A 25,242-nucleotide genomic window follows, 5' to 3' on the forward strand; every position below is an offset into this window, starting at 1 on the left:
GGTCGGAGCGAAACGCGCCGTACATGTACGACACGTACGCCGGTGTCTGTTGGCGTGGGCGGGTGAGCGCCAGGCCACGCCAGAGGCAACACACTGTGTCCGTGGTCCATTTACAAAACAGAGATGGCGTGCAGGATAGTTGATCCTCTTATCGGTCGTTCGCGCCGGCAGTGTAATCAATCCACACACACACACACACACACACACACACACACACACACACACACACACACACACACACACACACACACACACACACACACACACACACACACACACACACACACACACACACACACACACACACACACACACACACACACACACACACACACACACACACACACACACACACACAAGCAACCACACACACACACAGCAGGAGGTAGAGTGCTCAGGAGCATATAAACCGCTTTGGCGCATGTTGTGTGCCGATGCGTATATCAATGCGTATATTCATGACTCTTGGTGGACGGCGAGAGTTCAGGCCTCCAGAGAGGCAATAAGCATTCCCAAGTGTGAAAATAACTATTTTGTGTGGTTTAACTTGCCGTTTTATTGTAAAATTCCTCATTGCACAAGGGACCAAAATAGATTTTTATTTGTTTATAAAATACCAAAATGTCCTTAAACATATATGACTGTCAGCAACTGCAATGAATGTCCTCTCATACCGAAAACATACAGTTAGAAATACATGAAATATTCTCTTCTTTTGATCAAGAAATCTCTGAAGACCAGTGCACAAAGTCAAATATTATTTGTAGCTTCATTTCCCAGTTACTCATGGTGAGTTTTTTATATATCGAGCTTCATGTGGCATTTTCAGCCAGGAGGCAAAAAGGTGAAGGACTTCATGTGTTCACAGCTGCTCCAGTTATCTTAGTTTGTTAATCTGCCTGACAGGATACAGAAACCACCCAGGAGTCGGCACAGACTTAAATCTGTTGGAACTGATGTGAACAATATCGTTAAAAATGACAGAATAAACGGAATCAGTTCTGTGTTTTTTTCTTCCAACGGCTGAGCTTCATACCGTGGTTGAAAGACGGAGGTAGAAACTGTACTAAACACACAAGACTGAAGAAAAATCAAGCGATTTAATTGATTTTTTTTTTTTTTTTTAAATCAACGTATACACTCTCAATGGAACTGCTGCTTCGGTTACAAACGCTGTTGTACAAACACTTTGTGACACGCCTGTTACTGCCGTCACTCCAGCACTGCGGCTCGTCTATAATTTAGCATTAGCTCATGCAGCTGAAAGTTGATTTATGTGTATTGTGCCTCTGGCTTATTGTGGCCGTCCGACGTGAGGACGCCCAACAGGCGGCGGCTGCTGCCACTCTTCTCCTTTCCATTCTTACAGTCTGTGTTTACTTTGCGTGGCGAGAGTGGTTGTTATCCTGCACCGTCGCCTCCGTATGACGGGCGGTTTGATTTCCCAGGACCGATGGTTACGTGCTCTCGCCCCTGGATAAGCGCGCGGCCTGCCGTCACCGCGGCGCCAGGTCGGCCAAAGCCAAGGGCAACGCTTGAAATGAGCCAGTTTCTAGTGTCTAGACAGTGAAGCGACGGTGTACAGTGTGTTTTCAGCTCGTGAAGCGTGTATTTAGTGTTGTGTGAAGAAGAAAATACTCTAAACCAGGGGTGTCAAACTCATTTCAGTTGAGGGGCCACATCCACCTAATCTGACCTCTGGAGGCCCAACAAGTCAAACATAACATGTTAAACTGCAGATATGGACAAATGCAAAGTCTTTCCTTCTTTTGATCCGTTTGTAACTGCAAGGATTTGCCAGTCTATTCTGAAACTTACATATTAAAGTGAATCAGATATTATTATATTTGCAAAAACCTCAGTCACCTGTACCTGGATATCATATTTTTATTCAGGATTAAAATAGTTTGTCATCATCTGGAAATTTTTTTGACTTTACATGTCTCAAGTATCATTTCACACAAGTTGGACTCATTGTTTTATTGTGAAAGGTGTTGCGTTATGTGACCTCCACAGATGCATTAATGTCGGGGGTCAAATTCTGATTTCAAATTCAAAGGGCGGTTTTGAATGTCATTTTTGCCAATCTAGTGTTTTTAGATCAGCCTCTGTCAGTTTTCATATTTATACTTAAAAAATTTAAAAAATAAAAATCACATTGGCGGGCCGGATTAGATCCTCTGGCGGGCCGCTTCTGGCCCCCAGGCCGCATGTTTGACACCCCTGGTCTAAACGGTGACAAGAAAGCAAAACAAAAAAAAAAAACCTCAATACCTCGAAGGAACATTTTACTGTATGTGAACACTGGTTACATAGCTCTGGTCCGTTTCAAAGAATACCACATTAACAAGGGTTAACAACAAGCTTCCTGTCCACACACACACACACACACACACACAGCTGGATGAGCACAAGATCCAAGTATGTGTGTGTGTTTTCCTGACTGGATGTTTGGTTGGCGAATCCAAAACACACAGCTGGGGATGGCACATTCCAGCGGAAGGCGAGGGGAGGCCGGAGATGATTCACACAGTTTGCCAGCGAGAGTGGAGTAGCGCTAACCGCGGCGCGCCGAGACCAGACGGGGAAGCAATTCAATACGTCTTTAACGCCGCCACGGCCGATCGGACGACAAGACGTGCATCGGAACGGCAGAGAGGTCAGAGTGTCCCAATCGAAATGCTAATGGACGCAACGACGGCGAGTCAACAACCAACAGCGTGAGACGCAGACGCATCCCAAAAAAAAAACCCGAGCGCAACATGGCGAGCCACATAAGAGCCACCACAGCTGGAGGCAGCCACACCCAACAACACACACACACACACACACACAAAAGTGCTTAACCACTGAGGGGTCTGAGGTCGTCTTTCACAAGTCAACAACAGCACTTAAAGCTCCCTGTTATCACCTCTCCTCCTCCTCCTCCTTTATGGCTTTCCGCCCTGCATCCTCTTTCTCATGGCCCCGCCATTGTCCGACCTCCACCTCCACCTCCACCTCCATCCGCCTCGGAGGCATGAGGGAGCAGGTGTCCGCCGCCCGAGGTGTGGAAGTGCTGCTGGCGTCGGACCTTCCCGGGGTCAGAGGCTTTCCGTGAACGTATGACTTGAAACATTTTGGACGCCAGGGAAGTAAATATGCTAATTTCTGGCACCGTTACGTATGAAGCTTGACTAAAGACCCTCGCTTCTGATTCCCCTGAACTGAAGACGACAAGCGCCCAATATCAACCCGCTTCTAAAACAATAAGCGGACCAAACGAGACAAGCAGTAAGGTAAACGCTCACACCACCGGATTACACAGTGACGAGACCTGCGACGCCTTCTGAAGACGAACGTTACCCTGCAAGAGAGCCAGGCTGATAATTACGTGACTTACCTGGGTAATTTTATTAACTTTAATCAGAGGAGGAAAAGGACTGGTAGTCTTCCTCCCCGGCCTTCGTCCTCCCACTCAGCAGCCTCTCGTCCGCGGCATTTCTCACTCAATTACTGTAATCGTGTGTGTTTCAAGTACAGTCGTAAACACCCGTTTCCCGGTCCATACATAGCGCCGTTGACATACGAGACTTTTGCTTTTCCGTTTGGATGCAAATCAGAGAGCAGTGCTCCACGTCTGGTCCTTTCTCAGCTTCACTCCTTATCGCCGCTCAATTTTCACACTCGGTGCTTTGAAAAGAAACGCCTCATGTGACAAACTTTGGAACCACACATTTATTTCGGCGTCAGCTTTCATCTAGCGCCGATCGTTGGGAGGTGCGACTTTGCCGAGACTTGCCGTCAGTCAGACACACCCCACCCCCAAAAAAATGTTTGTTGTTTTCCTCCCGCTATCTCTACTTTAAATACTTCACATTCTCCAGATTAGACGGTCGTCTTTTCTGCCTTTTCTTGGAGAGACGACAGGGACACCGGGGGACTGGTGACTGACTGATTCAGTCGTTGGATTCAGTCGTTGGACCCTTCGTTGGACCCCTCGTTGGACCCTTCATTGGACCCCTCATTGGACCCCTCATTGGACCCTTCATTGGACTCTTCATTGGACCCCTCGTTGGACCCCTCGTTGGACCCTTCATTGGACTCTTCATTGGACCCCTCGTTGGACCCTTCATTGGACTCTTCATTGGACCCTTCATTGGACCCCTCATTGGACCCCTCATTGGACCCTTCATTGGACCCCTCATTGGACCCTTCATTGGACCCTTCATTGGACCCCTCATTGGACCCCTCATTGGACGACGCCAGATGAATGGATGGATGGATACCAGGACACTCCCCTCATTACAGCCCGATTCAATTAGAGGCGGTTTAATTAAAAGCCAAAGAAGGCCTGCATTTTTTCTCCCCGGGCTTCAGGCAGAGCCCAACTTTTGTGACTGTTTCCTGTGAACTTTCAATGCACTTGTTTGGCACCGATTATAGATAATTCCTGCCTGGAAGGCAATGATTAACCCACTGGGGGGGGGAGAGGAGATAATTAGAGCTTCTCAATGGAGATTAAAAAGGAAACTCTCTTTTATGCGTGGAGTGGAAGTTAAAGTGGGAAGAGACGGCCGGTGAGGAGAGGGTGATACCGTTTGATATCCAGAGAGCCTAATCACATTGACCTAAGATGGTCGGGAAAAAAAAAAAGACTTTTTCACTATTAGATTGTGAAGAAAAGTGTTTGGAAGAATTGTTGGAGTGGCAGGCAGACAGAGAGCGGCTTTTTTTTTCTTTTTTTTTAATGAAAACTCAACATCAAAGCCTGCCGTTTTCAAATCAGGGGCACATTTCCAGCAAATTGTCAAACGCTCTCATTCATTTGAAGTGTGGTTACATCACATCGGTTTTCCCACGAGCACCAGCTGGCGGAGGAAGACGAGGATTCATAATTCACAACTTAATATCATCTTGGATTTTTGAAGTGCTGACTTGTGGGTATTGAGAGTATAGGTCAAATCCTGGACTGGTTTTTTTTTTTTTCAATCCCTCTTTGTACATTCTTCCTAACAACTTGTGGTTAAATCGACAGTTCTAATCTTAGATTATAGCGATTTAATCTACAGATCTGCCTCAAAAACATGTCTTTTACAGGCTGGATGTTATTCATCGTGCTGCCATCTGCTTCGTGGATGGATTTCCATCCAGGACTCGCCGCTGCTGCTTGTATTCCCTGAAAAACTGGACAGCTCTTTTCCAGCTATAAGGTGGTTGTTGGAAGTCGTCTGACCCTCACACGTTTTGTTCCCAGGTCAGAATCGGACGTTGGTGGAGTTTCTGGTGGTTGATCGTCGCTAAATGGCTCAAATCTTCAAAAATAAAACAAACCAATAAAGATGCTTTTGGGTGGACATGGACAGAAGGATGTGAGCATGAAAAGGCCCAGTTTCTCTAAAAAGAAAAATCCTTCGTCTAAAAAAAATAAAAATGTAAATAATAATAATTTAATCTTGACTCAAACAATTCTCATGAATTTAGTTCAAAACGAGGTTCAGCTCCTCTGCAGTCCCAGTGTGTGTGTATGATGAATATTTCAACCTTTCCACTGTCAATCGACACCCCTCCACGGTATACAGCCTGCTGCACAAGGGAAAGTGAGTTCATGAATGAGTCGTACGCTTGTTTATTTTAACGTGCGACCTCTATGTGTGTGTGTGTGTGTGTGTGTGTGTGTGTGTAATCCCCGTCTGCTGCTGCCGTTCGAACAATGCCACCGCTTAATCTCCAGATTATGAGCCAATCACACCCGACTCAACCTCCCATACACAAACAGAACAAACAAACGGACACACACACACACACACACACACACACACACACACACACACACACACACACACACACACACACACACACACACACACACACACACACACACACACACACACACACACACACACACACACACACACACACACACACACACACACTGACTAAACAGTGTCCATGTTGGGGTAGTGGACTGGGCATGATGCCAAAATATACACCAGTAAAGTCAGTGGTTGTACATGTAAAAAAAAAATACAAAAAATGCCAGTGTCAGAAATAAGCATTAGAGCAGAGTGTGAGGGAACAAAGACAACACGGCACACGAGTCAATCGTTTTTCCTTAAACACACACGCAGTCATCCTGCCAGACCAAACATTTATACAAGGTGATAACACACACACACACACACACACACACGATATGGTTTGACTGTAAAAAAGACACACACATGTGCACATATTACACTAGAGGCTGTATTATGATGGAAATTTTGACATTTTTAAAGCAAAAAAGAAACGTGTATGACAGAGAGAGAGAGAGAGAGAGAGAGAGAGAGAGAGAGAATGAACTCCCAGCACTTCGAATTCCTCGCATGACTCACATAACTTTCTCGATGTGTGTGTGTGTGTGTGTGTGTGTGTGTGTGTGTGTGTGTGTGTGTGTGTGTGTGTGTGTGTAACTTCACATGTGTCTATGCATGCACTGACTATATTCCCCTCTAATGCCCTAGAATTAGCCAGACACCCCCCCAAACCCCAACTCCCCCCTCAATAATTACTACTTCACCTACATGCTGCCACACTGGAGCAGGAGACGTCAGCCCATGTGACTGTACCAAAAGCCCAGTTGTACGTACTTCCTCGGGTTAAACAATGACATCAACAAAAGCATTGTAAAGTCCTCAGACTTACTGAGCTGACACACACACACACACACACACACACACACACACACACACACACACACACACACACACACACACACACACACACACACACACACACACACATAAAAAAACATCCTCAAAAATCACACACACCTGTACGTGTGTAATGTCAATGGACATTACATATGCGGATGATTAAACTGCCTTTAAGTCTCAATGTGCTGAAACAATTAATGTTTTCAAAGATTACACGCTGCACACTGCACTTAAAGGTGAGTCTAATACATTTCAATTACATATATATATATATATATATATACTAAACATAGAGCTACTCCATTGCATTAAAGTAACTCATGAGCTCCACCCCGGCACAGAGGAGGCCGCCGCGTTCCAAGAACAGCTGCATACCTGAGGAGCACTTGGAGGCTTCAAAGCACTACTGAGAACACGCAAGACGGAACAAAGTGAGAACATTATACCTGTGGTGGAGCACGGTGGCGGCAGCATAATGAGGTCAGGCTGCATTTGGAATGCATACTTCTCACAACCTTAGGTTGGAATATTTGGGCGGAAAAAACTACCAGAATGCAAAGAAATGGAGCTTTTCACCCACCTGCTATGTAGATATTTAACATTTATATGACTTTATTTATTAATGAAAAAAAAAAAAAAACACTCTCAGCGAGTCGAAGCAGTTTGGTGAATTTGTGCAGAAAAACCAGCACATTTCAAAGCTCCGACTGATAAAACACAACCCAACTCGGAGCGGACACGAGGGAGAGAGAGAGAGAGAGCGCTCGCGAGCTGCATGACTGGTTGCCAATGGCAACAGCGTTTTTGGAGGCCGACCGTCCCCGGCTCTGCAGCAAAGCAGGTACGGCGACCAGCGTCCCCCACGACAACACACACAAATAAATACTTCATGAATCGGCCCATTCGGCCACGCCGTTAGCCGCGCGCCAGATCCACTCTGTCTGCGTGGCGCCGCGGCGCGACGCCGCCCCCCCCCCCCCCGACATCCTGCGCGGAAGCGTTTGTTGCCTCGGCAACCAGCCACAGCGCTCTGCAGGCGTCGACCACATTCAACCGGCTTGTCGGACGAGTGTCACTTCCTCCTCGCTCTGTTTTTCTGAAAACTCAACACGGGACGACAACTCATTACGTAATGTGGGTTTAGCTTTGTTGAGAGTTTGGGGGGGCGGGGGTTCCAAAAAAAAGGGGAACTATGTGCTCAGACTGGTTTTTCCAGTAGAAACTAGGAGGGAAACTGATCTACCCCCCCGAGTGGCCTGGGTTGATATAATGCTTTAATATAAAGCAACATCTCACATGACTTTTTTCAATAAAGTGCTCTTTCTGTGTCGCGATCTCAGCGGCCAACTTTACAAAAGCACCGCACACAGACACACACATCTCGCTCAAAACTTTGCTTCACTGCACCCAAGAGGATTTGAGTCCTTCAGTCTCGACAATCCATCGTCTGAGGAGCTATTGGGACGTCTCATACGTGGAACTATGAACCAAACGGGGACAAATGACTCCCTGCGAGGCACTGGTCGCATCTGCTTTCACACCAAAATGCATATTCAGATCGCTGCCGAGTCTAAAACAGTCTTGAGTGTGAGTGTGTATATATATATATATATATATATATATATATATATATATATATACTTGAGATTGTACACCCACAGCTCTCATGTTCCTGCTCTATGCGGCATAATGTAGAGACGGATCAATACAAGCACTCCTATATGGCCACACAGAGGGGGGTGGTGGGGGAGTGGGGGGGTAATTACTTTGTCCTCTGGGGTGTATCACTCACACAGTCAACAGCCTAGATGTGGATGTGGGTCAATACACACACATGCAGATGCACACATCCACATAGTTGAGCGGCCAGTTGTTCCAGATGAAAAACGATTGTATGTGGGGGGGGGGAATCCAGGCCAAACTGAGGGCAGAGAAGAGCAGGAACGCTCCACAGACGTGCTGCTATTATATCATTGCCGAGAGCTTCGCTCTGCACATTCAGAAACTTCTGTGTTGAATAAAGGCAAGTTCAAGCCCAGCATCAGCTCGGCGTTTCCAAGGCGACGACGCAGTGACACTCTCTCAGTACATGGCCTTGGCACATAGCAGCCGACTCTTGGGAGGACATGATCTCGGTCCTCTTGTCTCAAGAGATCACAAAGCATTTTCTCAGATCTGTCCAAACGAGGCTGAAGAACACTTCCAGATCAGCTGATCCATCATTTCCCCCCCTCATGATCAACGTCAGCACCAACACAACTGAAACTAGTGTCAGCAGACAAGGCACATGGCAAGAACTGTGAAATCTAAGAAACAATTAAGAATTTAAGCGTGACCTGGACTGTTTCTTTCCTCTGCATCAATAAAAGTCATTTAACTTGTGCAGTATTGATGTATTGCAAACCCCCCCAAAAAAAAAAATGCTGTGAGAGAAATAGTGGAAATTAAATGCTGCTTCAAATGTTAAAAAAGAAAAAAGAAAAAAGAAACAAGGTCTCCGTGGACATGTACAGTCTGGTGTGTGGATGATGAATCAGACGAATATGACTGATAAGGTCACAGTCTGTGCCTGTGATGCCTCATGCTGATGTTACAGTATGCTGAGGCGATTTATTCGGATCGTTTTTTTGTTTTGTTTTTTAATGACATTCCTGATGATTTCTATACCAACAGTCTGCAGGTGGGAGCTGCTGGCTGCCGATGCACGCGTTATGTAAACAAACCATTCCACCTGGGATAAAGATGGAACCGGTTCCTGCTCCGACACAAAAAAAACAGACACGGACACTTTGGGTTGGCAGGAATTAAATAAAGTACCGATTTTCCCAAATAAGCGTTGGATTATTCCTCCGCAGTTTCCCCGGTGTTGTCACTTCCACACGCGGCCGCTCAGGACCTCGTCCTTTCCCACCCGGACCGGGCGCAGCGCCACGGAGTCCATTATCGGACGGGATGAGCGCACCTCGCGACGGAGTGACATTTTAAGGAGAATTTACCTGAAAAAGATGGTGAATTCCGTCGTTTCAAGCCGAATCCGCCCGGAGCTGCCAGGCCCGGATGCCCTCCTCCGCTTTATCCGCCCACCAAAGCAGCGTTAAAACGCCACAGCCTGGCTTCTGCCGTTTCCTCTCGCTTCCGACACAGAAAGAAGAAGAAGAAGAAGAAGAAAGGAAAAAATCCCCCGCAGCACGCGGACAGGTCTAAGAGCGCGAGGAGGAACCGCCGGAGACCAAACCCCCGCAAATGTGCTTCTTTCTGAGCGGAGAAGGCAGTTTAAAGAGGCTGGAGGAGGACCTGATGTCGACGGAGGAGACGGGAGGGGTGCGCGCGGCGGGCACGCCGAGCAGCTTCCGTCAACAACCAGCGGCGGGTCTTCCGGTGACCCTTCACAATAAAACCACGCGACTTCCGCTAATTCGGTTTGGGCTAAAAAAAACAAAAAAAAAACAATTTCACGTCTCATCAAGCCGACTAATCTGCTTACAGATAACACACGTAATCATTTCAGATTAATTGATCAAAATAAACACTTTGACAGAGAAAACATTAATAAATAAACAATGAACATGTTGCACAACAAGGCCAAAGAGGCACAATACAAAACAAGAACATGAGTCCTTAATAATGATATAAATAGACAATTACTATGTTTTATTAACTTTTTAAAAAGATGTACGTCATGAATTTTCTACTAGGTTTGGTGAATCTGAGAAAAACAATAATCATTGCTGCAGGAGAGTCTGAACTGGGGGGGGGGGGGTAATCACAGACAGAAAATTACATAAATGCAATGAAATAAGTAAAATTTCAAAAAATACAAAACTACACAGTTTGTCGCAATGTTATAATATCACAATAGGAATGTCCCTGTCTATTCAAGGCAGAACATTTTACTCTTGTGTGTAATAGCGTTTCATAAACACTGAAAATCCACCAATAATGAGTTTTGATTGTGCAGCAGTTTTGAAAACAGTTTACGTGTTGTTGTTTTCTTTTCTTTTTTGTGTGATGTTTGTATTTTGTTTCATACCATGGCTTTGTCATGTCTGGAACGAATTAATAACAAAAATAAAAAAATATATATAACAATTCAGAACAACAGCAAAAAGAAAAGGACTCAAGTTTCAGTAAAAGCAGATATTTAACGACTTCGAAAACTTCAGCATGTTTGCTTGAAACCATGAAAGTTATGTTTTCAACTGCACAAGGACCCCCCATGAGTCATTATATTTCATAATGTGAAAACAATTACAATGATATACTACGATATTATATAAAATATATTACATATATCGCCTTTCCTTTTTATTATTGGTATGATACAGGAACTACAGTTATTACTACTATCAATTGTGTGTGTATGTTGCGTACACTGCACGCATCTATCTATCTATCTCTCTATCTATCTATCTATCTCTCTATCTATCTATCTATCTATCTATCTATCTATCTATCTATCTGATTTTCTGTTATGTAGTGACCCCTGCTGGACAGATTCCAGAATTACAAAATAATCCTACAGTAAACCGTTCTTGAGGAAATAATTTGGGAATAAAACTCGATGCTTATCAAATATATAATTGTGCTGCTTTTAAATTAGACGTGTTACTGCGGTACGGAGCCCCTAAAGGGTCATAAAGAAGAAAAAAAATTGCCCTCCCCCCCAAAAAAAAATGTAAGAAAAAAAACAAAATAAAGGCTGCTTTCTCCTCATTCACAATGAGTTGATTCGTCATTTTCAAACTTTTTTCTCAGATTTCATTAATGATCTCCTTCGGTGACGTAGCCAGCGTGAACCATCGTGCGCGTGACGTCACTCCGCCCTGGACCCGTTTCACTCAGGAAGTGAGTGACAGAAGTAAAAGTGGGCGGGGCGGAATAAGGTGGATAAAAGCCGGACTCCCCGGCGCGGAGGATAAACAGCCTCGACCAACCGGCTCCGTGATGTCTCAGGCCGCGGAGAGGATCCGACTCATCACCGGCCACCTGGACCGGCGGGCCGCCGCCGTCGTATCCTTTCAATCTCCGGTTTCCACCGTGAAATCCGCGGAGTCGAAGCGGCGGTGCAGGCGGATCGTGTGGCCGGGAGCGAGGCGGCTAGGGGCGGGGAGCCGCGGTGGTCCAGGCCGGTGTCCTGCACACTTTACTGGAGCGAAACTCTTTGTCAATACGTGGAGAGAATTCTCTGGATAAACGAGAATATTTAACTGACTGTAACTATTTTATAAGATACTTATCATCCATATGTTTGCTTTTTTTTTTTTTTTGCAGGTTTACATGTTATATAAATGAAGGTTAAACAAGCGTTGCTTGTGTTAAGGAAACATGTTGAAGAAGCTCCTGTTTTACTCTAAACAGCAGTTTTTAAAAGCACTAAGGTGTTTGCATACTGGACGTGTCGATGATTTTAAACTTTATTCCTCAGGAAAAAACTGTCTGACGTCACAAAAACCATATTGAACCTCCATAATTTATTGGATAAGTTCAGTAACAGTATGTTTCCTGTTTCTTTCACACCATTTCTAACGTGATTAAATTGTTAATCTAATAATAGAGACGTGATCTGCTGGTCCATTGTGCCACTTGATGGAGTAAATCATTTATTTTTCTAGTTGGTTCGCCCAGTTGAGGAATTTAACTTAAAATCTGTATAAATAATTGTTGGAAACATCACGTGAGCAATGCATTTTGCTTACAAAAGTGATGCAGACTTGCAAACATAATTCTTCGATGTTAAGAAGTCACATTGAGGTTATTTGTTTTGAAAACAATACATTACTGTATTAACGACCTTTTAAGGTGTAAATGGTGAAACATTTAGAAATAGTTCAGTCTTTCAAACGGTTAAAATGGGATTACTTTACTGTGTAGATTTACATGTGTGAAATTAAAGAATTGTGTTTACAAATCTGATAATTTCTTACTTTTCCCTTTTGTTAGAGCCAAATAAAAGAAAGTACCAAAGTTTGATGATAATAATGAAGATGATAAAAGAAAATCAACTTTTATTGATCTAGTTTGAAATAAACCAGCCACAGGCCTGTCTGAATCCTGAAATTGTAAAAAAAACAAATGGAAATGTTGGGAAATGAGAAGCATTTCTCTTTAAAAGAAAAAAAAATGTAACATTTGAAAGAAGAAACGATAATAACCGAGTGAGTTTCACCATTTTCTTATCCCACTGTTCATTATCTCTTCTCACTGCTTGCACAGTCGTGACGCCGGTCACCAGAAGCAAAGGTCAGCTCAGGGACCGGTGTGTGTTTTGGCTGAAAGCCAGCAGGTAGAACTCCAGATCCCGAGGCTTGAGGTGACTCAGATGTAGGAGATAAATAAACCATAGTTGGGGTTCCTCCTTGACAGATTCGCCTCAGGAAGCTGCGCCGACTTCCACTCAGACGTGGACCTCCGGCCCCCCGCCGTGCCTCAGGTCCGGGACGCACCTTCAGACTGTATTTTACCATCAGAGTTTCCACCTTGTTTAATCCACCTGTTAGTGTTGGCAACAGCTCCTCAGTATTTTGTGTCTCAAACACTGGGAGGGACAGAGTTCATCTTATAATCAATGATTGCTTTTTAATTATCATTATTCCAATTATGTGTGTAAAAAGTGACTCGCCTATTTGTGTTGTGCCTCTGTGAGCAGATACTCTCTGGACAATGACCTGCTGACCCCGGAGCAGAGACTCTCCTACGAGGAAAACGGTTTCCTGCTCATCAAGAATCTGGTGTCTGAAGACGACGTTGACGGATTCGGGTGACGACACGTCCGATTCAACACACGATGTTATTAAAGAACCACTCTAGCGTGGAGGCGGGACGTGATCCGTGTCCTCGTTCCACCTCCCCAGGAAGGCGTTTGAGCAAATCTGCCGCCGGGAGGTGGAGGTACCGGGGCTGGTGGTGATGAGGGACGTGGCCATCGCCAAGTCGGAGTTCGTTCCGGATCAGAAGGCCGTCTCCAAGATCCAGGACTTCCAGGAGGATCCAGAGTTGTTCCGGTACTGCGCTTTACCCCAGGTACACACACACACACACAGTAACAAGCATTTTTAAAGCCACCGGTTTACATCAAATGTGTTTCTAGACTGAAATTATGAAATGAAACCTGCAGTTTGTACAGCTACAGGAGAAGCTTTTTATTTTTTTTTACACATTTTGCACCAGAAGGTTTCATTAAAATCGGCTTTACGTTGAGATTGGAGTCATTTTCAGTATTAAATCGTTTCGCTTCATGAAAATGTAGACGTTTAAATGTAAAGGCGACAGACACCAGGGCTGACGTGGTTTAGTTATTTAAATACAGGCGTCCTTCTTTGTGCGACAGATCCTGAAGTACGTGTCGTGTTTCACTGGACCCAACATCATGGCCATGCACACCATGCTGATCAACAAACCCCCCGACGCAGGTACCGACAGGCGTTCCAGATGTTTATGTTGGATGTTTGGTTTGGTTTTTTGACTTGGGTTCATTTGACTTCCCCCCCCCCAGGGAAGAAGACGTCTCGTCACCCGATGCACCAGGACCTGCACTACTTCCCGTTCCGCCCGTCCGACCGCATCGTCTGCTCCTGGACGGCCATGGAGACGGTGAACCGCCGGAACGGCTGCCTGGTGGTTCTGCCCGGGACCCACAAGGGGACCCTGCTGGAGCACGACTACCCCGAGTGGGAGGTACACACACACACACACACACACACGCACACACCCTGTGTATTTCTAATGTTATATTTGCATTATAGGACTGCAGGTGGAAACTTGCCACGGCTAAATCTGCCACAAACCACATTTTCTGTTCATGGTGCTTGAAAATTAAAGTAATAAACTAAATTAGTTGTAGCTGCCCCCCCCCCCCGGCCTCTCAAACAAAGCAGACTTATTCCACTGGTGCAGCTTGTCTTTTCTCTAAATCGGCACCGTGAAACTCAAAGCAAAACAAAGATTTCATTTTAGAATCACCCAGTTTACAAAAATGTCAATGTTCATTATACAAAATTCATTTAATTTAAAAACACATTTACTTTATTACTAAACCTGACCATAATTAAAACCTCCGTAGAATTAAATGTTCATTTGATAATGCATCATAAAGATAATCAACTCCTATTTAAACAGTTCCTCACGCTGCTGACCAAGAGGTGATATTTGCTCTGCATAAGCGTCAAACCCTTTGATTTGGAGCGTATGTGTGTTAACAAAGGAAACAAATAATAAACCTAGAACCATGCACTTCAACTTACCATGCTGTTCCAGGAGTGAAGCTCAAATGACAACACGGGAGTGCGCCACTTAAATACTAAATAATAAAAATAAATAAAGAATAAATGGTGATTGACAGTTACACTAATATTGACCTATTTTAAGTCGGACCAAAGAAAGACGCCTCTAGAAGTTGGGACTGGAGAAGTGATATAAATCAGAAAAAGCTTGAGGATCGGATAAATTGGCGACGGGTCACGTCTGGCTGGAAAATTTGATCTGCAGTCGGATCGAAAATGAGCCCATAATTTTAATTAATTACAAAAGTCGTTTCAGTTTTCATTTTTACACGGCGTTCTATTCAAAATAAAATGTGTCTGACTTATTTTATGCATATTCCACACGTTTTGTGAGCTTTGGTTAAAGAGTCATCAACCTTCTAACTTTTTTTAAAACTCGACCATAAAAACCAGAAGCAGATTAATTTAGAGCTCTAAAATACACAAGCATTGCGAAACGTTTCATCGCCGACACTCTCGTCTACGTCGGAGTCCTGCACTCGCTGGCTGGTTATAAAGCAGCTCAGTGTAAACGGCAAGAAAATGGTTAAAAACTCACGATTTAATTCATATTTTCTGTAAATCCGCTTCTCCTGAGTGGCATTTTTTCAGCCACGCTTGATCACTTTAAGCAGAAACTACAGATAATTAACACTCTGTAAATATTCACCAAAGTAAATGTCCTTTTAACCGCTTGATGGCGGCGTCCTCAGGGCGGCGTGAACAAGATGTACCACGGAGTGCGCGACTACGACCAGCGGCTTCCCAGGGTGCACCTGGAGATGGAGAAGGGCGACACGGTCTTCTTCCACCCGCTGCTCATCCACGGCTCGGGCATGAACCAGACGGAGGGCTTCCGCAAGGTACGGCGCTTCACCACAGGCCGCCTGCAGGAGGCGCCGCTGCTTCAGTCTTCTTCTTCTCTGGTTACATCCTTAACGTTGCAAATCACACGTTTCACATTAATATAAATGACATGTAGGAGACGTTAAATAGATGAGTCAGTGATCGCAGGTGGACAAACAGACTCAGAGTTTTATGAAAGAAAAAATTATAGTTTGGAGTAATTGTCTAAAAGCCGGTGTTTTATATAAACCATATAGAATCTATCATTTCTTTACTTTACATGTGAAATTCTTAATTTCTATCAAAGCCTTGTCCGAGACCCAAATAACAAAAACAAGTGAGGATTTATACAATTACTTCCACCAATAAACACCATTACCCACAAGCCCTTGCTCTCGTGGTAAAAACCTGGTACATCACCACAATCAGCTCTTTATATTCTTTTAAACTGTTTTAAGTTTGAGAATCACTTAATCTTTACGGGAACTTCCTGAAGAACCCTTGATAACATTGGAGAACAAAGTTTGTTCAGCCACTTGGCGACTTTGACAAGTTGTATCATTTTTATTTCACCTTTATTTTAACAGATAAAACCTCGTTGAGATTAAAAATCTCTTGGCCGACATGAAGGTTACAGGCAAAACAGGCACATAAAATATATATGAAAAAAGTAAATACCGGTACATTAAAAACGTGCAAAATTTGCTAAAGAAAATAACATACATTTTTTTAATTTACTGAATAATTTAGTTTTCTCCGACACTCAAATAACAAAAACAAGTGAGGATTTATACAGATTATTTCCACCAATAAACACCATTACCCACAAACCCTTGCTCTCATGGTAAAAACCTGGTACCTCGCCACAATCTCTTCTTCTTCCATTCATTCATTCATTGCCAGGCCATCTCCTGCCACTACGCCGGCAGTGACTGCTACTACATCGACGTCGGCGGAACGACGCAGGAGAACATCGAGAAGGAGGTGAAGGCGATCGCGCAGAAGAAGTACGCTGCCAGCATCTCCTTCAAGGTCAGACATGTACTGATTGAACTGGCTCCCGACTGTTTGATTCAGTTCTTTCCAGCTTTAAAATGGAGCTTTAAAGACGTCAGTCACAACAAGATCGAGCACCAAAAGCGACTTCATGAAGATTTAATGGCAGTAAAGACAAGATGCCACTCTGGTCTGTGGAGGACAAAGACGTTTTATTGATTCCATAAGCGCTTTGGAATCAACGTCACCTGAGTTGCACACAAACATCTCAGCTCTTCCTCGGCCTCCGACCACAAAATGACCAAATTAGGTCAAATTACAGGAAGTTGGATACGCCATCGTCACCGCCTTGTTATCGTTTACGAGCAGATCAGAGGAATACAATAAAAGCTCCCGTCGTACGTGCAGCCCATCAGACATCAAACCGACGCCACGCTAACGTGTAATTTAGTGTGGAGGAGGAAGTTTCTACTTCCATGAGGTACATGAATATTCCTCCCACACGTCGGCAAACCCGTTTAGATATTAAAATGCACCTCAGTCATCGGTTTCATCAGCCCATGGAGCCGTCTTGTTGGAGTTGCACGTGCCTGCAAGACGACGCTCTGGGCATCGACAGTGAAATGTAGGAAAACTAACGATTGTCATGGTGTTGTGTGTTGGTTGGTCCTGCAGGATTCCTGGGCCCTCAGAGGCCGCCTGGTGCAGGGGGAGCGGATTTCAATGTGACGACGCTGCTGGAGCAGGGGAACGACCCGATATCGTCCTGGAAATACACATTCAATCATGAAACGTGGATTCAATGTTTAGAAATACTGGGGAGTAGAATGAATAATTGCACAAAGAAGCTGTGATTATGTGGCACGGTGATCAAGAAAGTTGGAGAAAAGTGGAGAAATAGTGCAAATATGCCGCCTCAACTTTAACACTTTAACCAGCATCTGCCTCCGGCGTGCCTTTAATAGGATTTTTACTGATATTGTGTGACACATGACAAAGTTGTTTTTCATCATCTTCCAATGACAAATGTAATGTACAGCTAAGATTATTAATAAACTCAAGAGATGACTGTCTAAATATGATCATTGGCTTTTTTTCCCCTCCTTTTCCAACACGAGGGGCAGTTCTTTGCCCCCAGTGAGTAATTAAGCTTAAATATGGGTCAAATGAAGTGTGCTTCCCCTTTTCTTAAACGGTGAGCTGGTATTGTGAAACAAACCGAGAACACCCTGGACCAGGTCACCAGAGATAACGGCCGTCGACACATTACTGATTGTAAATCATCAATGAAAACATGATCCAGTGTTCACGTACGGCGAGGATATGAGCTGTTGTGTGTGGCAGTTGAGTTTCCCAGGTGAACGCTGCTGCTTCCTTGACGATCGGTACAGAGATGATCAAACTGGTTACAGGCATAATTCACCGTCTTCAAAATGACACAACTATAGAAAAATAAAGCAGAAATATCTCGATGTTAACATTTTCTCACAATGACAGATTGGTTCATGTTGGCTTCTTGTAATCGGGCCTCACTTTTCCAAAACTTCCTCAAGAAAGTCCCAAAAAATCTGCTTCTTTCTCACTGTACAGGTCAACTTGCTGTTAATTCCTTCAACCAACAGTGAAGAGAGCGGCCGCTAAACACAATTAACACGGCGAATACTGGAATTATTACAGAGAGAATTGTGAAGATGTGTAAACGCTGATTGCCGTCATGCAAAACATGACCTCAGCACTTTTCATGCAGTCAAAAGTTCAACACAGGGAGGCGACGACCAGAACAAAGGTTCTTCTGGTCAAATGTTGCCAAACGCAGGTTGTGCCTCAATAAACTCAAAGTTTACAAAGTCCACAGCAGGTATATTTCATCTTCCTGTGATTGATGGAGCGTCTCTAGCTTCGCCTGACCCACTTCCCTCGTGGTACTTTAAAGTTAAAAAATAATGATAATCATTACACACAGGAAATACACAAACGCTCAGTCCCTCGTTCAGCGACTGAGACAAAAGTGGCCAAAAGCTTCCAGGAGTGGTTGTTTTATCTGAATTAATATAAATGACATGTAGGAGACATTAAATAGACGAGTCAACGATCGCAGGTGGGCAAACACAGACTCAGAGTCTTATGAAAGAAAAAATAATAGTTTGGAGTAATTGTCTAAAAGCCGGTGTTTTATATAAACCATATAGAATCTATAATTTCTTTATTTTACATGTAAAATTACAATCCTGAAGAGAAACTCAATCTATTTCAGTCGAGTTAGTTTTGTTATTCTGATTATATATTTTTATTATTTGTTTATTATTCTTATTTATTCATTTCCAAACATGTGCAATACATTTAATTTTTTTTATTCTACCCGGTTACATCTTCAACATTGCAAATCACACAAAAGATATTTATTTTTCCTTTTTTTTTCTTAATTTCTATCAAAGCCTTGTCCGAGACCCAAATAACAAAAACAAGTGAGGATTTATACAATTACTTCCACCAATAAACACCATTACCCACAAGCCCTTGCTCTCATGGTAAAAACCTGGTACCTCGCCACAATCAGCTCTTTATATTCTTTTAAACTGTATTAAGTTTGAGAATCGCTTAATCTTTACGGGAACTTCCTGAAGAACCCTTGATAACATTGGAGAACAAAGTTTGTTCAGCCACTTGGCTGTTTTGACAAGTTGTATTATTTTTATTTCACCTTTATTTTAACAGATAAAACCTCGTTGAGATTAAAAATCTCTTGGCCGACATGAAGGTTACAGACAAAACAGGCACATAAAATATATGTGAAAAAAGCAAATACATTAAAAATGTGCAAATTTGCTAAAGAAAAAAAAAATCTAAGTTGCCCACAAATTAGAATTAAGCCCATCATTCATTGCATTTTGATTTATGAATCTTTTTTTTTTAATTCACTAAATAATTATCAATTTTCATTTAGTTTTGTCTTCCTCCGTTAGTGACGTCTTCTTTCTCTGAGCTTCAGATGCACAGACCCAACCACCTTCATCTTCATCTTCCTCCTCATTGGATCTCCAGCAGCCTCCCTCTTTCTCCGCCCACTCCCTCCCATCCTCCCTCTCTCCCTCTCTCTCTCTCTTTTCACAGTTGAGCTCAGTGAGGCGAGTCCATCAGTCTGATCTTCGTCTTCCTGCCTCTCAAGATGACCTGGACTCGAGCGCTAGCCTTGTTTGTGCTCGCCACCCTCCTCATCCTCAGCTGTGAGTATCGTGTGTGTGTGTGTTTGTGTGTGTGGGGAGGGGTTTAAAATCGTTAAAATTAAAGAATTTGATTCGTAATCCTACACAAGCAACTCTGCCGTTGTTTTCAAGCTGGAATATTGTAGTTGACGAAACAACAATGTAGTTTAAAACACATTTAATCTGCTCTTTTCTAACACATAAACTCCATTAAACTACAAACTGAGCTGAATCAATATAATAAACCTTTAAATCATGACAAAGTACAATTTTTATTTTTCCCCCCCTTTGTTTCACTACTTTCCTAAAATGCCAAAATGTATTAAATGCTCTTACAAAACCTGAACCAGGAAAACAAATTAGATTTTCAGCATTTTTCCAAGGTTTAACATCAATAGTTTCTATTTCAAATGAACCCAAGTCAGAAAAGTGCAACTTTACTTTTTTCCTTCATTTGTTAAATCCACCAAAATATAACTGAAATACATAATTGGAGTCATCCTGCGCCTTTAAAAACCTGATTTCTCCTCCTTCCTCCTCTCAAGTCTCCAGTTTTGTGGAAAGCGCCGCCGTACGAGACGATTCAGAGCCACGCCGTCGTCAAGGTGACGCCCACACTTCCGATTCAGCACGTCTTCCTCACGGGGGAATCAACCGTTCTTCCCTGTGACGTTTGCAGGCGCCGCGTCGCAGGTGTTCGTGCCCGAGGCCGACGCCTCCGCCTTCTTCAGACGCCGCGGCCGCCGCTCCACCCGCTACTACGAGCTCCAAGGTGATAGTTTGTTCGGAGGGAGGCGAACGGCGGGAACGCCGTTTGTAAAACCTGGTCCCGGTCGCCTCCAAACTGCCCGTGACCTTTGACCTCTAACAGTACGCCACCGCAGAGGAAACCAGCTGTTTTGAAGTGTGGCTGGCACACACACACACACACACACACACACACACACACACACACACACACACACACACACACACACACACACACACACACACACACACACACACACACACACACACACACACACACACACACACACACACACACACACACACACACAGACAGAAGGAGTCACAGGGTACTGTGGAGCAGCTTCGTCCTCTCCTACACACAATAAATCCATTATTCCACTGCTGGCATCCACTTAAAAAAAAAAAAAAACAATCTTCAAAAAAAACTACAGGACGATTGTGTAATATTCCCATCTTTTCTCTGAAGTTTGTTTTTGTTCACTTTTTTTTCCCCACTGGAAAAGAAATGTCACCTGGGCTGCTCCTGCTCCTCCTCCTCATTCCTCCTCCTGCTCCTCCTTCCTCCTCCTCCTCCTCCTCCTCCTCCTCCTTCCGCTCCTCCTCATTCCTCCTCCTGCTCCTCCTCCTCCTCATTCCTCCTCCTCCTTCCTCCTTCCTCCTCCTGCTCCTCCTCCTTCCTCCTCCTCCCACAGCTAAATTGGGACAAACGGGCCGGCGCTTTTAAAAAAAAAATACTAGAATTGGAAAAACAGCAAAAGCTGCTGTCTTCTTCATCAATCTGAGGTATGCAGTATTTCCAACAGATGCTGGACGATCACATAATTCTGCTCCTCCGCTGCCTTTTCAACATTCCTACGATTTTCCTTTCCGTCGTCTCGAGTGTTTTGGGTTTTTTTTTAACTCTGAAAGTCCAGGAGGTGGTTCAGACCAACGAGACGAGCTCCGAGGGGTTAAAGGGAAACTATGAATGGATCGAGGTACAACTGCTTCGCTTTAATTTTGAAAAGGTGTCATTTCCAGTGAGCGTTTCCTGTTGGGTTCCTTATAGGAATTTTGTTCAGCTCCTTTTAGAGACTCAATACACCTTGGCGAGTCCAGGTCCAGACTTGATGCTTTTAAATGAAGAGTTTTTACAAAGACGTGGACTAATTAAGTACCAATGTAATCCTGAAACACATCAGGGCAGGGAACAGCAATCAGACACAGGAAGTCATTTTCAAGGTATAAAAATTCAAATGACTAAACCTTTTTTTGTGTGTCATTATGAAGCTACTGGTGTCAGGAGCCATTTAATGTCCAATACGATCATTAGCAGGTGAGACAGGTTTAAAAACATGCGACAAACAATAACATAAAATATTTTAAACTGGTTTTGAAAGACAAGTTGTCTTTGTCTGTGAAGAAGAAGGTGCTATTTCAACAAAATGCAGTTGTTTTTTTGTTTTTTTTAATGGTGCTTGGTGCAAAATACAATGAAAAGTTTAGTTTTTTTTTCTGTTCAAGTCCTCTACTTGCAGCTTAAATTCCTTTTTCTTTTACTTGACGACTTCTGAAGCTATAAAATTCCGTCTCCCACATTAAATTTAGACCCGTTTCTCCACTTCCACTATTGCGAAAAAAAAAAAATTAATCTGACATTTTCCAGGCTGCATGATATTTTTATTTTTTAAATCAAATTCACCGTCACAGGCTGTCGATCCCAATGCTAATTAGCTTTCTACTGTGCATTATTGATTTCTAACTTCTCTGTTTTGTAATACGCGAGTCTCTCTTAGTGAAAATGTCCATTAATTGGGTGAACAAAAGGTCAATAAATAGAAAACAGCCGCTTCATTTGTACAGTTTTCACCCTCTGACACGTTGGATCACATTATAATTTGTAAATCCCAAATTTAATGGTTGATTTCGGTCCCTTAAAAACTGTAGAAGCAGATTTAAAGTGCAGACAAGCTGCCGACGTTTGACGGTGGCGTCACGTTGTGTTTCTCCCTAACAGCCGAGCAGCGACTGAAGATCGGCCAGAGCGAGCAGAGGAGGGAGGACAATGAGGAGCAGAGGAACAAGTACGAGAACTACCTGGAGGAGGAGCGTGACGGTAGGACCTGCCGTCACCCCGCCAAAACAAGAGTTGTGGGTTTCCCACTGGGAAAACTGCGTTTTCGTGGTGAAGTTTTCGTGGTGAAGTTTTCGTGGTGAAGTTTTAGCGGCGAAGTTTTCGTAGTCAAGTTTTCGCGGTGAAGTTTTAGTAGGGAAGTTTTCGAGGTGAAGTTTTCGCAGTGAAGTTTCAGTAGGGAAGTTTTAGTAGTGAAGTTTTCGTAGTGAAGTTTTCGAGGTGAAGTTTAAAGGCCCCGAGACGCCACATCCAAGTGTCTGTTTGTGGTTTTGACGCCAAGCTGAAGATCCTCATATGAAGAAAAGAGCTTTGACTGGTTCAGGTTAATGTGTTTTTACAAAAAAAAAAAAAAAAAAAGCGTTTAAGTTGAATTCAATACAACTTGCCAACATTTTTCTCACCAAAACACTTAATATGTAAATCAAACTTGGCCCCGACGTCTTATAAATTATTCTTATACTAATAATGAAACGTTTCAACCTACAGTCAGATTTGCAATCAGTTTAATGAGTTGCTCTTTAATTCTCAAAGGCGAGTAGGTTCATATATATATATATATATGACTGTCAATATTATATGTGCGTAGGAAGACTAGTTCAACTCATTTATACACAATAGTTTTAACTCTGATTAGGTCATTAGATTAGAATTTGATATTCTTTATCATTTGTTAAAAGACAGTACAGGTACACTGTATGATTGAAAAATGATATAAATCCACACAAATATGCAGAAGGAAAATAAATAGAACACTAATGCACATAAGTTTAATACACATATATATAGTACACATTGCACAATATAAAAAGTCACAGTGCAAACTAATTTTTAGAATCAGAATTATTTTTAATTGACAGTGTTTGTCTTCTATCAGTATTTTCTCTTAATTTCCTGGAGTGCAGGACCTGGATTAGACCTCCAGACACCACCTGCCATCAATTAGGTCACTAATTAGGCTGAACTGAGGCCAATATACAAGTAATGGGTATTTGAAAAACAAACGACAACAAAAAACACGGTGATATTTACACATAAACGCAGCTTCGACTCACCACAAATGACGATTCCTGGAAACTCAGTGGAATATCTGGATAAACTCCGCATCTCTTTGCATCAATTGAGCGGGAGGCGGATGTTTACCTCACAAGTTGTGACGTAGTTTTATTTTCAAGGATTCTGATTGGCTATCATAGCTTCACGCTTCTCGCTACACTGCCCCCTACAGGTTGGCTGCTCATAACAGCTCTGAATCAGGTCTTTAAGCAGTACGTGTAAATTAAGATTTTTAAATAAAAACATTTTGAGGGGAAAATGTAAGTTTTTGTAAAAGCCCAGTTACATATAAATTTAGATTTTTTTAAAATGTATTTTATAATTTTTTTTTTCTTTTTAAAGGTAGAGTGGAAAATGTCAGTTTTTGCAAAAACCCAGGTACATGTAAGTGAAGATTTTTTTTATTTATTAGATTTTTTATTTTTTTTAAACGTAGAGGGGAAAATGTCAGTTTTTGTAAAAATCCGGGTACGTGTAAACGCCACCGTCGTTTTTGGACTGTGGGAGGAAAAACAACTCTTCTCTGGTTCCTTGCACGTTTAATGCAGCTCAACATGCTTCATATATTTTCTTTTTTTTTTTCCCCTTTCCCCAATTTGCAGAGATAAATGAGAGAACGAGGGAGACGAACGAACAGTTCCGAGAGTATCACTACGACGGCCTCCAGCCCCGCTACTACTGGTTCCACTGAATGTTGGAGCGTCAACACCACTTTTTGAACTTATCTCCGCATTTGTCACACTTTAATCTACAATATTTTAGACGCCTTTTCTATTGTAAACTGTGCAATAATATTTCAGTTTGCATGCAGCCTTTTATATGTACATAAAACGTATACAGCTATATGTCGACCTGTTAAACTTCAATAAAACGACCTTTTATACTCACAACTTTTGTGGGGCTTTTTTAAAGTAAAGATGAATTTCCGATGAGTGTTTCCACTCACGCCGCTCTGGTATTTGGGATATTTATGAGGAGAAATAGACGAGCTGCAGAAGCCATCAGCCTGAAATGAATTCCACATTCCTGAGTGGAAATATTGGACACGGAGGGGAAAAGAAAGAAGCAGGAAAGAGGGATAATGAGGAGAAACGAGCCCACAAAACCACGTGAAGCTTCACTTTGAAATGATCACACAGCTTCTTTTTTTTTTTTTTTTAAATCACCTTCCAGAAATTGAGCTTCAGATCCTGTTGTGCCACATGGAGGGAGTTTAGAAAGTTTTCAAAAATTCGTGCACGTATGGAACAAAATAACAGAAACAGCAGTGAAACTACTTGAGCAAATGTAATTGGCAAAGAAAAAAAATTTTTTTTCAGTTTTTATGAAGGTCTTTCATTGCATTA

The 25,242-nt window shown here is 42.9% G+C and overlaps 3 protein-coding genes across 3 annotated transcripts in view; 2 read left to right on the forward strand and 1 right to left on the reverse strand.

The window, feature by feature from the left end:
- Positions 1–9,933, reverse strand: part of cdk17 (cyclin dependent kinase 17) — a 31,050-nt gene extending 21,117 nt beyond the window's left edge. Inside the window, 1 exon segment of the mRNA XM_080518618.1 lies at positions 9,674–9,933. The gene's annotated coding sequence lies outside the window, so the exon portion shown is untranslated.
- Positions 9,934–11,552: 1,619 nt separating this feature from the next.
- On the forward strand, positions 11,553–17,842 carry phyh (phytanoyl-CoA 2-hydroxylase). Its single transcript, XM_080518651.1, has 9 exons — positions 11,553–11,687; positions 13,052–13,107; positions 13,324–13,434; positions 13,529–13,697; positions 14,005–14,086; positions 14,170–14,351; positions 15,649–15,798; positions 16,685–16,813; positions 17,453–17,842. Exons 1-9 carry the CDS (start codon positions 11,622–11,624, stop codon positions 17,504–17,506), a joined length of 999 nt encoding a protein of 332 aa, XP_080374777.1. The 5' UTR covers positions 11,553–11,621; the 3' UTR covers positions 17,507–17,842.
- A 2,037-nt stretch (positions 17,843–19,879) lies between these two features.
- Positions 19,880–24,786, forward strand: ucmaa (upper zone of growth plate and cartilage matrix associated a). The gene is made up of 5 exons (XM_080517926.1): positions 19,880–20,001; positions 20,526–20,585; positions 20,660–20,752; positions 22,727–22,825; positions 24,499–24,786. The coding sequence occupies exons 1-5, from the start codon at positions 19,944–19,946 to the stop codon at positions 24,585–24,587; spliced, it is 399 nt and encodes a 132-aa protein (XP_080374052.1). The 5' UTR covers positions 19,880–19,943; the 3' UTR covers positions 24,588–24,786.
- Positions 24,787–25,242: the final 456 nt, after the last annotated feature.

The sequence above is a fragment of the Blennius ocellaris genome (genome assembly GCF_963422515.1).
Source record: "Blennius ocellaris genome assembly, chromosome: 22".
NCBI classification, from domain to species: domain Eukaryota; kingdom Metazoa; phylum Chordata; class Actinopteri; order Blenniiformes; family Blenniidae; genus Blennius; species Blennius ocellaris.

Excerpts from the sequence above, each read along its gene's own strand:
- ucmaa (XM_080517926.1), top strand. The coding sequence starts at position 19,944 with ATGACCTGGACTCGAGCGCTAGCCTTGTTTGTGCTCGCCACCCTCCTC. Across the intron at positions 20,586-20,659 it reads AGAGCCACGCCGTCGTCAAG|GCGCCGCGTCGCAGGTGTTC; the intron begins GTGACGCCCACA and ends TGACGTTTGCAG. Across the intron at positions 20,753-22,726 it reads CCGCTACTACGAGCTCCAAG|CCGAGCAGCGACTGAAGATC; the intron begins GTGATAGTTTGT and ends TCTCCCTAACAG.
- phyh (XM_080518651.1), top strand. The coding sequence starts at position 11,622 with ATGTCTCAGGCCGCGGAGAGGATCCGACTCATCACCGGCCACCTGGAC. Across the intron at positions 13,108-13,323 it reads GGCCCCCCGCCGTGCCTCAG|ATACTCTCTGGACAATGACC; the intron begins GTCCGGGACGCA and ends CTCTGTGAGCAG. Across the intron at positions 16,814-17,452 it reads CTGCCAGCATCTCCTTCAAG|GATTCCTGGGCCCTCAGAGG; the intron begins GTCAGACATGTA and ends TTGGTCCTGCAG.